This window comes from Falco punctatus, assembly GCF_963210335.1.
Source record: "Falco punctatus genome assembly, chromosome: 7".
NCBI classification, from domain to species: domain Eukaryota; kingdom Metazoa; phylum Chordata; class Aves; order Falconiformes; family Falconidae; genus Falco; species Falco punctatus.
The window spans coordinates 60,322,364-60,339,552 of record NC_137587.1 but is presented as its reverse complement, the minus strand read 5'-3'; the positions used below and the strand labels follow the sequence as shown (position 1 = coordinate 60,339,552).

General features: G+C 40.4%; 1 protein-coding gene across 2 annotated transcripts in view; it reads left to right on the top strand.

The window, feature by feature from the left end:
- Positions 1-17,189, top strand: part of IL16 (interleukin 16) — a 46,854-nt gene that overhangs the window by 17,518 nt on the left and 12,147 nt on the right. For both annotated transcript variants that reach the window (XM_080395341.1, XM_080395340.1), the window contains 9 exons: positions 7,567-7,703; positions 8,370-8,502; positions 10,214-10,283; positions 10,741-10,883; positions 12,993-13,103; positions 14,471-14,585; positions 14,794-14,867; positions 14,973-15,186; positions 16,276-16,393. In XM_080395341.1, the coding sequence (XP_080251467.1) occupies positions 7,567-7,703; positions 8,370-8,502; positions 10,214-10,283; positions 10,741-10,883; positions 12,993-13,103; positions 14,471-14,585; positions 14,794-14,867; positions 14,973-15,186; positions 16,276-16,393 (1,115 nt within the window). The remainder of the gene's footprint in view (positions 1-7,566; positions 7,704-8,369; positions 8,503-10,213; positions 10,284-10,740; positions 10,884-12,992; positions 13,104-14,470; positions 14,586-14,793; positions 14,868-14,972; positions 15,187-16,275; positions 16,394-17,189) is intronic.

Below are 17,189 nucleotides of genomic sequence, written 5' to 3'. Positions count from 1 at the left end.
AATTGATTCCATTCTTTCTGTGGTGTTGCTGAGGATATTCCACTAACATTCTGCTTTCCAGTGCCTGCAGCCCTAAGCATGACTCTGAAGGTGCTAATAACTCCCACAGAACTGAACAACTTAATTTTTGCTGTCACATTGTAAGGAGAGAAGAATGTTTAAAAGTGCTGCGTGATTTAATGTTCCCCATGCATTTCTTCTCCAGAGCTAAGGGGGAACCTGGAACATCAGTATTCCAAACACTAGTCCTCTGTTCTGTTCAAAAACTTAAGTATCTCTCTGAGCCATGCTGTGCCAATTGCATGGGACTGACTGTAAGCAATAAGCCATGAACATATCAGTGTTTCAGGACTTCTGCAAGTGCATGAGAGGCATGTTTTGCTGATTCCAAAATCTTTAGGACCCCAAAGAATAGTCCTATGTCCCATTACTAACAGTATGAGAAACTGGATGCTACTTACAATCAGGACAGGAGAGGTAAGAGGAGGATTTTTGAAGAAAGGGCATCTATCCATCATGACATCAATTCCTTTCATTTCAGTCTTCAATAGAAAATGTTGCTGTAGCCACTGAGGGAAGCACAGCAGCATGAGCACAACCTATATCAAACTACAGAGAATCCCCACAGAAAGACTTCGTTCTCATTGCACTACCTGTAGAAAAGACTTTGAGCTGGAACTCAGACCTTTTTATATATACACCAGAGAATTACAGAAGGCTTAAATTCTGTTGATACCAGGTTTTACTCATTCTTCTTTTCAACAAAATATGCACAAGTTTTGGTGGCAATAGTACTACACTGATTGAGGTGGGACTACAAATTGATGTTTCTCTATCATCTGACTCACAGCACAGTGCTAGCATGTGTATGTGAAGGGACCACAACCTTGCATCTCAGGTAAATTGGGCTCATATAAGGAGTATTGCAAAGATTGGCCCGAAATGCAAAAAAACGAGTTGTACCCTGTGCAGGTATTTTTAACTGAAGCATCCATAGCCTGCATTTATGGCACTAATGCCCCAACAGGGCAGAGGATGGAAAGTATTTAACTGTAATGCTGCCTACCACTTTTACTGTGATGATATGTGGGCAGCACCAGAAGGGGTTTTGGTTCATAACTGCATCTTCTAGGCAACTTCTTTCCAAGAGTATATGGCACAGTGGCACACTCAACATGTGAAGCTGCAAGCACTGACCTTTCATCTTCTGGTTTAACCCCAGCCAGCAACTAAGTACCATCCAGCTGCTCACTTTGTAACAGGTGGAAGGAAATAAGGTTGAAACAAGACTTAAATAGGAGCCCATCAACAACTCTTCAGTGGTTCATTACATTCAGGGCAAAAACCTCAGTCAGTGCTGTGTCCATGTGAACTATGCAGTTACCTCAGGCATTTGGGTGACCAGATGGTCATTCACATCCTGCCAAGACATGGCACTATATGTCGCATAGCCTCCCCCACCGTGTAACAGTCCTTAGCAGTTATATCCTTCTTTGACCTCAGCCTACCCTACTGTCACAGATTTCTCACTTTGCTGCTGGAGTCCTATTTCCAGTCATTTTTTTTTTGTCACAGAAAAGCCACTGCCATGATGTGCAGAGAATGGGAGAAAAGAGGAGATAATGTGGGAAAAGGGAAATGGAGCAGGAAGAGAGAGTGTGGAAATGAGGAAACAGTTGACCATGGAGCACTTTGTGAAGTGAAGCAGGGGAGGAGAAAGCAACAGTCAGGAGCAGTGAAGGAATCATACATGCAGCAAAGCACATCAATTACCTGCTCCCCGATTCTTATCAGATGACACATTCTTCCTTCTTCTCTGTGTCCTCAGCACATTTTGTGCATTGCAACAACAGCTTCATTCATCTATATGTTGCTCAACAGAAAGGCAAGTAGAGACGTTCCCACAAGGGCTATCATTTCATGAACTTCCAAGCCATATCTCTCCTTCTGCCCAGCTGATTGTACAGACAGCTGTAGGAGCAAATAATACGTCACCATACATACCTAGGCAAAGAAAAGCTGTATCAAAATCCTACAGCACATCACAGTTTATGGTTTGTGAGATAGCACCTCACAATCTCAGTTTGATCCATTAATCTCTACATTCTCTTCAAAGTATCTCCTTTCATTACATATTCTAAATAACATATATTCCCCCCCTCCCTTCTCTAATGTACTATCAGCAACAATAAAAGTCTTTTAAGTAATTTGTTTTCTACGTGCCAATATTAAGTCATATTGACTATTGCTCATTGCATCAAGAGCACCCAGGACCACGTGGGTGTCACTTGTTCAGCTAGCTCCCAGACCACCTAACTTCCAAGATGAGGTGTGCTTGGTCTGGTATGGACAGAGCTGGAAAGCCAGCTTGTCAGTGTAAAACCAAGCAGATCTTTGCAGTTTGCTTCTCACAAAATAAGCAATTTTCAGGTGGCCTGAAAGAAAAAGAAAACAAAAAAAATGTAAGCAGCGTCTGATTCCTTGCACACTGATGCTGCAAACCCTGTGGCAGATGGCCTTGCCTGATCCGGTCATTACAAGGTCTGAAACTATGCCAGTTATAGGGAGAATAGACAGGAGTAGCTTCTATCAACTATTCTTCAGAGAACAGCAGTCTGCTGGGTTTGAGAGCTGCTTCAGGAAGCATTCCATTACCTCTTTCCTACACCACCAACACCATCGGAAGCACCCAGAGTTACCAGCCAGGGGGGCTGGTAGCAGGGTTAAACATCATCTACAATAAACAATAACAGGGAAGAGCTGACTTTATGCAAACATTGGATCTAAGCTGATCTGACTGCATGGCTTTAGAAACTTCTCTATCCTTGCTTCCTTTGGTCCCTGTCCCTCTGCTTGGAGAGGAAAAAAGCAAAAGGTCATTTTTATTCCCTTGGTCATCACCAGAATACATTAACTCGCCTTTATGCAAACACCAGTTAGTTGGCCCTTTGGTACTATGACAAACGTTATGGCAACAGACTGTAATGTCTCAAACACGAGCCTATGGGCAGAATGGAAAAACAAAGCCAGAAGAGGAGACTGCATCTATTTAGACATTTACGTGTTCTCCTCCGTTTTCCTACTTGTTCTATCTTTCTGTCTTCCCAGCCTTCTTGCTTTTGTGACACCAGGGCCATGTTATCCCCAGAGCAAGTTGGGAAAGAGGTTGTTATTTTAAGATAGTGTGTGCTGCAAAATGCAGGGCAGGGCAAAGGCTCACAGGAAAACATAACAAAGGCTAGATGATGGGTGGAAAGGTCCCTCTGTAACATCTGATGTGCTGAATCGTCTGTCTAGGGCAGAAACTTCATCCAATGCCCTGCTTCTTGCATCATGCAAAGCTTTCTAGCTTCTGCCATTTTATTAATTGCAAAGGGAATATGCTGCTGGGAAAATGAATCACATCTACTATAAATATTTTGAAGAGACCAAGGCATCAGCTAGGGTAAGTTAGAATCGGTGGAGTCACGTCAGTTTATGCCAGAGAGACTCTGGCTCTTTCTCTGTTAGAACTGATGCAGAAAAAAATGCTTGTTGAAGAAAATCCTCAGAGACTGTATTCTCTTAATCTTCCACTTGGAAATCCCAGCCATTTCACAGTCAGGAGGTCAGAAAAGCTAAATATTTAAATTCATTATTGTACTGCTGTTCATATTTTTTTTCATTTTATTTTTTTGCCTTTTTTTAAAAAAGTAGTCAATCACCTCATTGTCATATGCTTGGTTAACTGAGTCAAAGACCTTACTTGAACTAGCCTTGTATAATACTTTACTTCATTTCAGACAATCCAACTACTGTGTCTTACGTTAAGAGTGCACAAAAGTTTTTCAGTTTTCCACAGATGCCATGGTTACCCTTATTTCTAAACAACATCTGGAATTAGATGTTTTGAGATGGGACTCTGGGCTAGCAATATCTAATAAAAGCATGAAGGAAAATGTAATCTCTTAAATGGCAGACAGAAAAACATCCTCAGAAGCTTTGTATTTTGCATGACAAAAAAAAGGGGAGCAGGAGGACAGAGCTGGCCTGGACCTGCAAATTACTTTTCCAGAGCTAAACACATGAAAAATTAATCTACTCTCACCTGTGACAAAAATGCATTCAAGAAGGCTCTTGAACTCCACCTTTATTTTTTATCTCTCAGCAAAACAGATAAATTTTAGACAATTTTTGCTTATAATGCACTCCCACAGACTTTCTTAATTTTGTTTTCACAGTGATGAGTGGATATTATGATGCAGATACAAGTTTCCCTGGTGTCTTCAAGTGCTTGGTGGCAAAGAGAGATTTTATTCACTGGCAGCAAACATGCATTTTGTTTTAACATATGTTCTGATAATGAGCAGGCAAGGTTGACCTGGAATCCACCTGCCAAACCTGCCAACCTTATTTTAGCAAATTTTCAGCATTCACTACATTCAGAGCTATAAATCACCTTTCAAAATAAGCAGGACAGTTTAAAACCAAGGAGGATACAAAATAAACACTGTCTTTACTCGTGGAACCATCAACAGTATTTATATGCATAAAATAATAAGTGAGACAAGAAATAAAAGATACTAAAGAACAAAACCCAAAGCAAATTGACTGCTGGCACATGAATTGGTCAAATATTTATTTTTCTAAAGAACAGCTTTTATGAATTTTCTGTCATGTCGCAATAACTTGGATGTGAATATAGTCTTCTATATCCAGGACCCAAAAAAGTGCAGATGCTGACAACATACAGACATTTTCCACATGTCCCTACAGCCCAATAAAAACTTTTTTTTTTTTTTAAGTAATTCACATAAATGAATTGCAGAAACGATTGACACACAGCTTATTTGAAATGTAGCCCAACTTGGTAAGACGACTACAGATTTAAACAAAAATTGTTCTCAAGATTGTTCTGCAGTGCACGATAAATTTAACCTCTACATTCCTTCTGACTAAGTGCATGCAACTTGTTGCTCTTGGAAAGAATATTCGTATCAGTTTTTATTTTGTGTAATTTCACATGTATGTCCCAACACAACCCAGAATTTTCAGCCTGGCATGTGTCCCATTGTATAAAATACAATGTCTTCCCCAAAGAACTTACATGGTGCTGCAATGCAAAACCTCAGAGCCAAACCCACTGCACTCTGCAGTGTCCTGTGAAACTGTTGAGAGCCATATAACTACTGGACAATTAATTACAAGGATTTTTATAAACACCATGAGTGCAGCAGCTATGTACTGTGAACTAGTTATAGGAAGGGCATAAGCATGACTGTAATCTTAACAGAGATGAGTTGGGGACAGTCTGAAATGGCCCACCATTAAGTTAAAATCAAGAACAAAATGAAGCATGGAGAACAGCTGTGCAAAGTTCTCTGTGTGTGCCTGACCAGTGAGAAGAAATATAGATATTTCATGGGAGCAGTACACAAGAGTAAGGACTCCTAATGAGATAAATTGGCAAGTCCAAACTTGAATTCTGACTACAGAAAAAAAAAAGTTAACGATTCTTTGAAAACACTGACTCTATCATACAATTATTCTTTAACAACAACCTGAATCCACAATCAGCTGTTATCTCAAAATACTTAGCCAACTAGCAGAATAATTTCCTATCTTTAATATCTAGTTTATATTTCTCATGTTTCGGAACAAATACACTACCATACTGGAAATACTGTGAATTTAATGGATGCTTCATGTATGCAGAATCTGGCCCGTAATTCCTTACTGATACTTAAAACAAAGGACCAATGCAAACAAACAGAAAAGGTAGCTCACATTTTTTGCTCCTCAAGATCTGAAAGTTTAAGACATCAGAATTCTAATCTTTATTTTGTTACCATGCCAAAGACTTCAAAGCACTGCCATAAGATAAAAAAAGAACATAACATAGTCCTGGTTTCAAGTATGTATTTCCCAAGATATTTACCTTGGGTGAAAAGTAAATATAGAAGCTCCAAAACTAATATTAGAGTTTGAACAAACGGGTTTAAAATAGAATTCTGTCCATGCTTATACACTTATCCATTACTCACTAGAAGCACTCTTCATGAACAAAAGAATCTTCGTAAAATGCAGACACTCCTCATTAATGGCAGACAATCTGGAATGCAAATAAACCCAGAATTAGCAAGTCAGTCAATACGAGTACAGCTCTTACCCATTACCTACTGAATTCAGCCTGAAGTGAGCCTAGGACTGGTTAAATATTGAAATTAAATATTTCATTTACTCACAGCCTTAGATTTACTCTGGCAGGTTTCAGAATGGGAGCCAGGATTCAACAGCCAGCCTGGAAGATAATGACTTTTATTGACATTGCTGTAAATTTGAAGTTTGCGTTTTCTGTCAGTCAGGTATGATGTGATCCCTATTGATTTGTGGTGAAAGGGCATAATGATTGTAACCCTCAGGGCTAGATGAACTCTGCTTAGGGCAGAAATGAAGCCCTACGGATTGTAAAGAAGGTGGTTACACAGCTTTCCTTGTGCTGTCAGAGAACTACAGACTGCTGGCAATAGTTCATGCCACTCTGACCAGGGGACCCAGAAGCAATGCAGACAGTTGACCACTGCTATATTTTGTGGCCTGTCCTAACATATGAAATTTGCCTCTCCTTCAGAAATCTATACCTCAGTCATACAAATCTCTTGGGAACAAGCCTGGATCCAGGATACACTGAGAGCCCTCTTCACTTTGTGGAGTATGGAGAGGCTGGCGAGGGCAGAGGAGGTGGGTTCAGTTGGGAGCAGAATGAGTGAATATTTGAATCAGGAGATTTACTAAGCAAATAGAAAATAAATTATGTGCTAACTTTCCAGCTTTCCTTGTCTCTTTAGAACATTGAAGTGTCCACATGTTTGTGCTACAGGAGTGTATTTCCTAGACAAATGTGCTGTCCTTCACATGCTTAGTCAATCCATTCTTTGCTTTGCTTACTCATATGACTTAAGAAACTATTTCTCTTTCTGTATGGCCATATGTTAATGATTCATAACTGTGTCAAAAATGTGCTTACAATTAGTCCTCCAGATGCAACACGCAGACTACAGCAACCTCAACCAGTCTGGGGTGGACAAAGAATCCTCCACTGTTGCAGTCCTCTCTGCTTCCCCGCCCCTACTTAACAAGTCAGCAGCAGGAGTGGAGCTTCTAGTGTTTTTATACACTTATTTTCCATTCAGATCTCTTCTGTTTTCCAGAGTATTTCCTTTTCTGACATATGTTTATTTTCCTCCCTGTCTTTTCTTATAGTAGCTCGCATAGGCAAAATTTATCCAGTTACTATGAAAAGTCTGTTTTCTGTTCTCTTCCTCTCTATGCAAAAGGACACTATTCTAATATCTCTTGTAGCCAGAAGCCACTGAAGTCCTAAGGAAAACAACTTTTTTTAAACATTGACTCTATAATACAATTATTCTTTCACAAGTGCACACTGTTAAAGACCTGTTCCTGTTCTACTTGGAGGCAATCTAAGATCATTTTCTGTATTTCTTAAAAAGGCTCAGGATGAATGGAAGTAACTTTTAATGTCTTTGTTACATTTTCTTTCATGCAACCATTCATCTTCTGAATCAGGACAGCTGCATATGCAGGCTGTGTACAACCACAGGGAACAACAGCTCAGGAATCAAACTCTCCAGGAGTCCGAAAAGTGCATCTCTCTGGAAAGGGTTCACAGGCAGCCACGTGCCTGCCGGAGGCACAGCAAACAGGTACAATGCATATGGAGTCCACAAGCTTATTAGGGAGCCATTTGTCTGCACGGATTTTGCATGACCTGCTTTCTGTGACAAGCTATGCCTAGAAGCTCATTTTCAGAGAAAGGCAACTATGTTTGGGAATCATTTCTTACAATGTTTCCAGTTGGAGAGACAAGTCAAGATTCTAGAAAAATAAAACTGTAACCATTCAGGAATCTAACGCTTCTCAATTACACTAAGAAATAAAACCTGGAAGATGAAAGATTGTACATAACATCAAGTTTCCAGTGTTTTCCTAGTTGCTCTATTGAAGGGCAATGTAGGATGTCACCAGCCTAGCAAGACCACTGGAAAGCAATGTCAGCCAAAGTTCCTGGAAAGGAGTAAAGCGTATAGTCTCTGATCAGTTTGCATATGCAAGATGGTGAGAGGGGAGAAATATTTTGCCTGGATGTAAGACATATGTGGACAAGCAGCCGCTGATCATCAGGACTGAGCAGAAGAGAGCAGCAACAGGGAAAAATCTTAGCAGGCGGCAGGCTTTTTCAAAAGCAAAGGGAGGGTTGCAGCAGACTTCTCAGTTAGTGAGATGTATAGCACAATGGTGCCATATTGTTCTTTGTAAAATGTTATGTGAGCATGTTCCTTTTTTTTTTTTTTTTTTTTTTTTTTTTTAAGGGATGGTTGTCTAAACCCAAGGGACGAACTGTTAACGCTAAGTGGACAATCACTTAAAAATCTGTCCAGCAAGGAGGCTGAATCTCTCATTCACCCAACAACACGGCTGGTGAACATCATGATGGCTAGCAAAGTAAGCATGAAACTTGTGGTCCCCTCCCACAGCTGTGGGGTGATTTGGCATTTACTTGAGAGAGAAGGGGAATTTGTGCATCAGACATTTAAAGATCATGGTTTTGCTCTTCCTGACAAAACCCCAGACCTCTTGTGGTCAGACTCTGGTGACTTTCAGCATAGCTTTTCCCCAGATAAATAGAGGCTATGGGAAGGCCAAGGCCCTGGGAAATTTTAGCAAGGGCTGTACAACCCTTTCTTTTATACACACATAGCATGCCAATGTTAATTTTCCATTTGGAAGTTGAGCAAAGGCAGAGGTGGATTTAAGGGAAGACCCATGAATCCAGAAGCCAGAGAGCAGGCTCTGTACTGAAGTTGTTTCATGGATCTAGGATCTACAGCTAAAAAAGTCCCACGGTGAATGTTAATGGGGTTTGCTACAGAAAGAGAGAAACAGGAGGCAGCATTAACAGGTCAGCAACCCCAGATTATCACCAAATCTTTCAGTGGAAACCCCTTTTGATCTTCCTTTTCACAGAGTCCATTTCATTGGATTAGACACACTTCATTTCAGGCTTCTTGTCCTCTCATCTCCACCAAAACTAGATGACAACAAAGGCTTTTCACTTGCAAATTCTGGAGGAAACTTGAGGATGAGGGCTGGACAGTTAGTCCCCTACCACACATTTACCACTCTGAAGACAATAGAGCTCAGCCAGAGATTTGTTGCAGGCTTCAGACCCTGATATTAATGGAAAAAAGCACTTTCTGCTCATTATCTCCACATGGGTCACACAGAAAGCTCTGCTATAATCCTACACTGAGAAAACACCCTTGGCTGGAGCGGCTATCAAGTCCAAATGTACCTCTTTCTAGGACAGCAGTGAACTGTCTCACCCAGATGTCTGCTGGATTCTGCCAAAATTTTTGTTTACTTTCTCTCCTTTGAATGCCTAAGTGTCCAGAGATGAACTACATTACATTTTTGCAGCATAGTACCACTCAAGAGGCAGCCAGGTGAACTGTGCATTTAAACATAAGCCTACACCAAATTAATTAAGGGTTAATAGCAAAGGCTTTTCAAGCTAGCTAGCTTTGTAAGGGAAACCCTCCAAAATACTTTTCAAAATGTTTTTTTAAGGATCTTCTCTGCATTTCTTATTCTGAAGTGTTGCTTAGGGCCATGGGACTGGAAAGCCCTAGTATGATTTTGCTACTTGGCAATGCTTCCACCTGCTGTCGAAGAGGAAAATTATCATTCATTAATTCTTGTATCCCCAAATAGCACTACTAAAGTCAGGCTTCTGGAAAAAAGTGTTTGTCTTGGTTGGCTCCAGACAGATTAGAACATACAGAACCTGCTCTGATGCTGCTCTTGTGGCCTTCCTAGTCCCTGCAGAATATTGCTGAGCATAATTCTTACATACATATATATATATATATATATAAGCCTGTCTGAGCCCACTGGGGGTGTGCAATTAATTTCCCATCCATTTTGATTAAAGACCAGAACCTATTTCTATGTTATTACCTTGGCAAGTTATAACCATTATTATACCAAAGTTTTGAGCTGCATCCTTTATTATCCTATTTACTTTAAATTAATTTTGCTCCATATTTTTTGATTCAGGTTGAAATTTGTGCAAACCAAAATAGGAGAAATTTTGGTTTTAAGCTTAGGTCACTTTTGAAAATTTCTTGCATTGCAATAGTCTTTTTCTTTTTAGGAAAGGCCAATCCAAAACGGTTTTCTGCACAGTAAAGCGGTATGTCAACGGACTCGCAGTAACTCAACCAGTAAGTTGCAAAGAAGTACTTTTTTCTTTTGTAATGCTCAGGGAGTGCACAGCACAGCACATCATCATGCGATGATACTGCACTGTTGAAAGAAACTGCAGCTGTTGTCCCAAGTTAGTCTGGGATCCTGAGCTAAGAATTTCTGATGCATAAAAGCATCAGCTTTTATATTCACAATACCCTACAGTCAGATGTTTTGTGCATAAGCATTCAATTTTACGTTTTTTTAAAGTGTATTCTAAGTAGGCCAATGCTCTTTTGGGAAAGAAAGTTTGCTTTTTACTATATTTAACACTGACGGGTATCCCCAAAGTGAGGACTGAAAAGATCACTCCCTCCACAGAGAGATTTACAGCAGGAAAAAGAAATTTCTAAGTAACATTTACCTGATAAAACGAATGTGCAGAAACGTTCAACACTTGAGAAATAACCCAGCCTCCGTCCCCACAACTGACAGGTGTCAACCCGTACTGGATCGGGGAGATGGACTGCGCTGCGCCGGGGAGAGCCGTGCCCTTCAGAGACCGCCAGCCCCACACGCTCCACACCAGCCGCAAATCTCTTTCCCAGCAGCTGGACTGCTCCGGAGGGAAAGCCCCAGTAAGTGCTACGGGAACTCATCTGAAAAACAGACAAAACTGTCCCCAGTAAGAATCTCTCAATGACCCTGGCAGTCACTTTCCCGCCAACAGCTACCTTTCCTTGCAGGCCCTGCCAGGGAAGGCGACACTGCCTCCTCGAGCTGGAGAGCGGGAAAAGCTCTGTGCCAGCATCACCCCATTTCTTCAGCAGCTTCTCCCTCCCATTGCCCCAGCAGTTTTTATGGTGTGCAGAAATCCTGCTGTGTGCTTCGCACCTCCTCAGAGCTCACCGTTGGGGAGGCTCTTCCCGGGCATCTCTTGCCGCTGGCCCTGGAGACACTCTGTAGACATGGCTGATAAAACCCTGGCCTGAGCTCTGGGCCCCACTGCCGTGAGCCTCCCAAGTCACCTCCGCTGGCTCAGCCATGGCCACAGGCAGGTCTGGACTCACCTCAGGGCTGGTAGTGGCTGCCCCTGGCTGCACGAGGCGTCCCGCTTTCTGCCCCACAGTGAAGCAGACATATTTAAAGAACTCATTAGTGTAGGCTAGAGACTGATGGCCTCTTACTTTCCAGATGGATGCCAGCAATTCACCAGTGGCTGGGGGAGTGGAGGCTGGGCAGGGTGGAGAAGGTGTGGGTGTTTATGGCTGAAAGTCCCGTGGCTGAAGCCTGCAGTGAGGAGATGAGGTGAAGCTCCTCACACTCAGCTGCCACTCCTTGCCCTGCCTGAGGGACTCACTGCTCCTCCCCTGCCTTTTCCCGGCCAGCCCCTCACGTCAGGGCACCACAGCCCAACCTAGGGCTGTAACAGGGTGTGGAGGTGGCAAACTGCAGCACAAACCCCACCAAACAACACCAGTGCAGACAGACCGACCCTCGGGGATTTGCTGGGCTGCCTCCTGCTTGAAGGTCCCTGCATGGCAGACGCTGCCTGTTGGTAGAGGATCTTCAGTGGCATCCTGGGTTTGGGTATAATCACCCGCCACACGTAGAAATACAACATACACCCTCTCACACAGAAGCAAAAGAAACCTGAAAGCTTCCAATTTCAGATTCAGAAGCAACGGAATGAGCAATCACCCTCATCTGGCAGAGGTATACTTTTTGGAGAGGAGGCTTTTGGTATGGCACAGACGTTTCCCTCTTAATCACGTTCCCAGTCCCATGTTGAAAAATAATCTTGTTTTCATGTCAAACCTGAGACTTATTTTCTTGCACATACAGAAGCTGAAATTTTGGCTGATGTTTCACATGCTTCAACACCTGTTGGTTTCACTTTGCTGCATTAAAAAAAAATGCGTTGAACTCTCTTGGGCTTGTAATGAGTGCAATTAACTCTGGCCCTGGTGAACCTCATGCATAGTTAGCTTTAGGTAATGACTTTTGCTAGTACTTAAATTAGTTTGTAATACCCAATTCTGTGTTCAGGTAGGAGGCTTTTATTAAATATTTAATTAAAGGTTCATTAAAATTAGTCCAATCTCAGGGACTGGAGTTAAGAAATCCACTGTCTGTGGAACGGAGAGAGGAAGAGCACTGAGAAATTGCTTACCTTGGTTATGAAGCAAAAGGGATGTGCTTCATGTCTCTCAGCTGTAGAAAGAAGCCTATGATGTGGCTTAAGAGAGGCAGCGCAGGGTAGTTCACAGTCTGAAGAACATTTTTGAGCACTAATTCATATTTTGGGGGAAATGCTGAAAACAGGTTCTATTTGTCACAATATTACTTAGTCACAAGGTGAAGGAAGGAGTTAGAATTTCTTTGTTCCTTAGTTCAGTTCTTAGAGGCAAATATGATATTTGTTTAGGAACCCTAATGGCCACAAATGGGATTTTGGCATGGAGAATCAAGTGAGAGCAGAAATATATCTACACCATGGCACTACTTCAAGGGCCAACATTCTAGTTCAGTTTTAGTTTAGTCACTGTGGGACAATTTCAGTGAGCAGTGATTGTCTGAATAACAAGTGGCTTCTGAAAATTAGAGAGAATTGATTTTTTCAAAAAAACAACTTTAGTACCATCAGTCATAAGGAAGAAAATTTGAAATAAACAAGTTGTCTTAATGTATGTCCAAGAATTTCTGGTCCTGCATTAAAATGTTATATATTTTTTTAATGTTCACAGGCAATTTCAAGGCCATCTAGATCACTAAGTACAGCACAACTAGTGCACACATCCTGTGGCTCACAGGCTTCAGTCATCTCAAACATCGTATTAATGAAAGGACAAGGGAAGGTAAGATTGCCTCTGTTGATTTACCAGAGAGTTTTACTTCATTTCACAAATGCAATCTGTAAAGTGCAGAGATGTGACTTCAGGTATTAAGGTTGCTACTTCTGGGTTGCCAATTCACATCCAGGCTTTGCCAGAAGTGATTAGTTTTTGTTCACTTGCTTCTTAACCTTCTGAAGTATCTTTGCTAAAGCAGTCTTCAGGTTCTAAAAACACAACCACATCAAGCTAGCAACACCAACACTGACATCCATTGCTACCCTTCTGGGCAGCTGGAGATAGGCTAGAAATCATAGACTGTGTATCATCCGTAAGTTGCACTAGCACAGTGACCTTAGAGCTTCCTTCAAGTCAGTTTTGAACATAAAAACAGGTTTGTTAGGAAGGAAAATGAAAGCTACCAGGAACACACAAGACCTCAATAAAAACCAAACATTTGCAAAATCCACAGCAAAGTCTGGAGAAAGACAGAAGATAGTCGTATCTACAAAAGTAATGTCACTGAAGATGCTTAAAAAGAGAAGACAGAAACTATGAATTTAAACACATAGCTTTTGAACTTGATGAATAAGGTTCTGAATTTGTTTGTTAATAACCTTCTCAGTTAAAATATTTAATACTTCATTTATAACTATTTAACCTGTGAGATGACTCTCAGATATAATTCCATGAAGTATGACCATTGCCATCATTTACAAAATAATGATTTGTTCTCTATATTTTGGGAGCCTACGAGGATGCCATCAGCACAGTAATTTCACTTTTCATTTGAGGGATGTTACATGGCTTGAGAGCTGAAATTCAGTCTTGTAACATCTTTCTAAGTGCAGCAGGTGATGTTTGACTTTACAAAAGGGGAGGATGGGCAAAGAATAAGTAGATGAGAAGTTATCTACCTATGAAGGTCTACTGGTGGTGTTTAAACTTACAACACACATTAACTCTGTTTGGTAGAGGGTGAGAGAAAGCTATCTCCATGAGACCTCTGTCTGTGTGTCTGAAATTAGTAGTACTATCAAGATCTTATATGGTGTTTTTTTATCAAACTCATATATGGGAAAAGAAATTAAGGAGAAGAACATCTAAATTTATCTTTCAAGGTTGCTTATTGATTCAAGAACAGACACAAAAAGAATAATTTAGACACCTTCCTATGTGTTTATAATAGTGAATGAATTGGTTGCAAAAACCAAAAAGCAAATCATGAGGGTATTCTGCTGAAATTTTCATTTACTTTTGCTACTGGCACATGGCTGACTTTTTTCATGGATTATACTACTCTGTTGACTACACTGTCCAGAAGAAACTGTACATGAACCATTATGAGACCTGAACATGGGCTGTCACACCATTTTTCTTCCATAAATTAGGGTTTGGGCTTCAGTATTGTTGGAGGGAAAGACAGCATTTATGGACCTATAGGCATCTATGTCAAAACCATCTTTCCTGGTGGAGCTGCTGCTGCTGACGGAAGGCTACAAGAAGGTGGGAAATCCCCCTCTCCCTTTTCTCATTTCCAAAGAATGATACCTGAAGGCAGATTAAAGTGAAGGTGAAATGAACCATAACTGACTTTTACAACTGCATCCATTACTGCATTTGCAAGAGTCCTTTTGAGTACGTGTATGTATCATATAACTTACTGCATGATATAGTAATAGTAATATAGTACAATTTTTCTCTTTGAAAACAGGTGATGAAATCCTGGAACTGAATGGAGAATCCATGCACGGATTAACACATTACGATGCTTTACAAAAATTCAAGGTTACGTACTCTCCTTCCAAATCAGTATCTGTCTTTACACACAACATGGGTGTGAACTCAGCCCATTCAATCATTCATTTATTCCTTTTCTTTTCTTTTTAACAGGCCAAAAAGGGTCTTCTGACACTTACAGTCAGGACAAGCTTCAGCACGCCTCATTCTGCTTCCAGCTGTCTGTCACCCCACTTGTGTCAGTCACTGAACTCTAGTACATGCATAACTAAAGAAAACAGCTCTTTCAGTTCAGAAAGTGCAACATTCTCATTAAATGCTACAAAGCCCAATGACAGGGTCATAATGGAAGTTACCCTAAACAAAGGTAAATGCTAAAATTAACTGAGCACTGGGAAACAAATCACTGATTGACAAAACACTGTTCATTTGCTCTCTGAATGTCTTTCCTCACTAACCTGATTCTTTTCCTGAACTCAGTTTTTTTAATACACAAAATCAGATCTTGGTGCCTGTCAGTGCTAACAACTACCTATCAACAGCAGGATTTTGAGGGCCATCTGTCCTCAAGAGCCAATCGTTCATTTTCACTCAAGCATTACATTCATATCCTCCATGTGAAAAAGTAAACCTCTTGGCAACAACTACCAATTATTAAGCAGATTATGCAATTCTTACCCATAATTATGCAGGCAGTTAATTCTTGAAAAGCTTAAACCCAAATAAAATACATATTTATATCCTGTGCTTCTTTCACCTCCAACTGTCATCATCTTCTATTTATAAACAACCACTTGCAGAATGAAATAAACTTTAAAATATGGCAATATCAAAACAACAAACAAAGCAGTCTCGATGAGGTAACAGTATGACTTACCAAGCACACAGTATGGGATCTGACATCAGAGTGATTGTCCAGAGCAAAAAAGGGTAAACTCACAAAGATCTTAAACTGTAATATATAAAACAGAAAGGGGATTAACATGATATAGCAAACAATAGCCACACATCCTTAATTTTTGTTTGGTTCCCCACTCCCCCACTTAATTTTTGTTCTTCTTTTCTTTTTTTTTTTTTTTTTTTTAATTCTGTCTCCTTGTAAAGTCATTTGAATTCTTCTGTAATGACAGATAAGTTTGCAAAATAAACCTGCATTGCATTGTGTCTCTGACACACCAGTAGTGAATTTTAAACCAGATCTGGGAACCCCAGAGGCAATATTCATGTGCACTCACTTTAATCGTGCGGTGGGGGAGAAATAGAAAGAAAAAAAAGAAAAACCAAACCAGTAAGAACTGCAGCTAATATTGAATATGAAGTGCTTGTGAACACAAGACTGGTTCTGGTTTGTATAGAAAAAAAAATAATAAATCGAAGACAGTTTTTAAAAAGGTCTCTCCAATGGTTTCTTTTGACAATTTCTTATGTCTTTTTTTATTACTATTAATTCTTTCAGAGCCAGGTGTTGGCCTTGGAATCGGGTTATGTAGCATCCCTTACTTCCAGTGTATTTCAGGGATATTTATTCACACACTCTCGCCAGGCTCAGTAGCACATATGGATGGGAGACTCAGGTAGGATGAGAAAGTGTCTTATGTCACAAGCTTTTCATTGTTCCATTTTATAGGTTTATTTTTGACCTGTTTGGGTAGGAAATCATAGTGCCTTCTGGGAGTTTTGGATTTAAAGCATATGCACTATTTGAGGGTATGAGCATGTGTATTTAGGGTATGTGGGATTTTCAGATATACAGCAACCTGGTGAAATTATTGTCTCTTGTCCAGGCTGGACTAGTTTTGAAGTTCTTAGACAAGCTTATAGTATTCTTCCTGGAGAAGATTTACAGATGAGAAAGTATCTGGAAAAACCCAAACATATGGCATAATCTGGCTCGTTTGAACCCTAGCTTTTCCTGATACAATCTCCTCTAATTCTATCCCTTCTTGCCCAATAGAAATACAGATTTACTGAAATAAGCTTTAGCGGCAGTGTAGAAATTCACCTTGTAAGATTTATGACCAATTAGTAGTGTTGAACATATTTAGAATTTAACAGAATACAGGATTTTCAATGAAGTCTTTTTGATTTAACTTTAGGTCCTCTGTAACGCTCCTCTCCACATGCCTAAGACTTTAGCTGAAAGAACTGTGGTCTTAACTATTTGAAAAACTGTATTATACGAATCAGTGCCTTCAGTCAGTCTCTTAAAGTATGTATTTGCAGTAGAACAGAGAAAGACAGTCTGAGTTTCCATGTGGGCCAAATTTGGACTTCAACTAAAAAGATTCAGTCTAGCAGGATTACTATAGTTTGTCATCAGAATTTTTCTATTAACAAGTTAGTCACATGTAACAGAAACATAATGTCCTT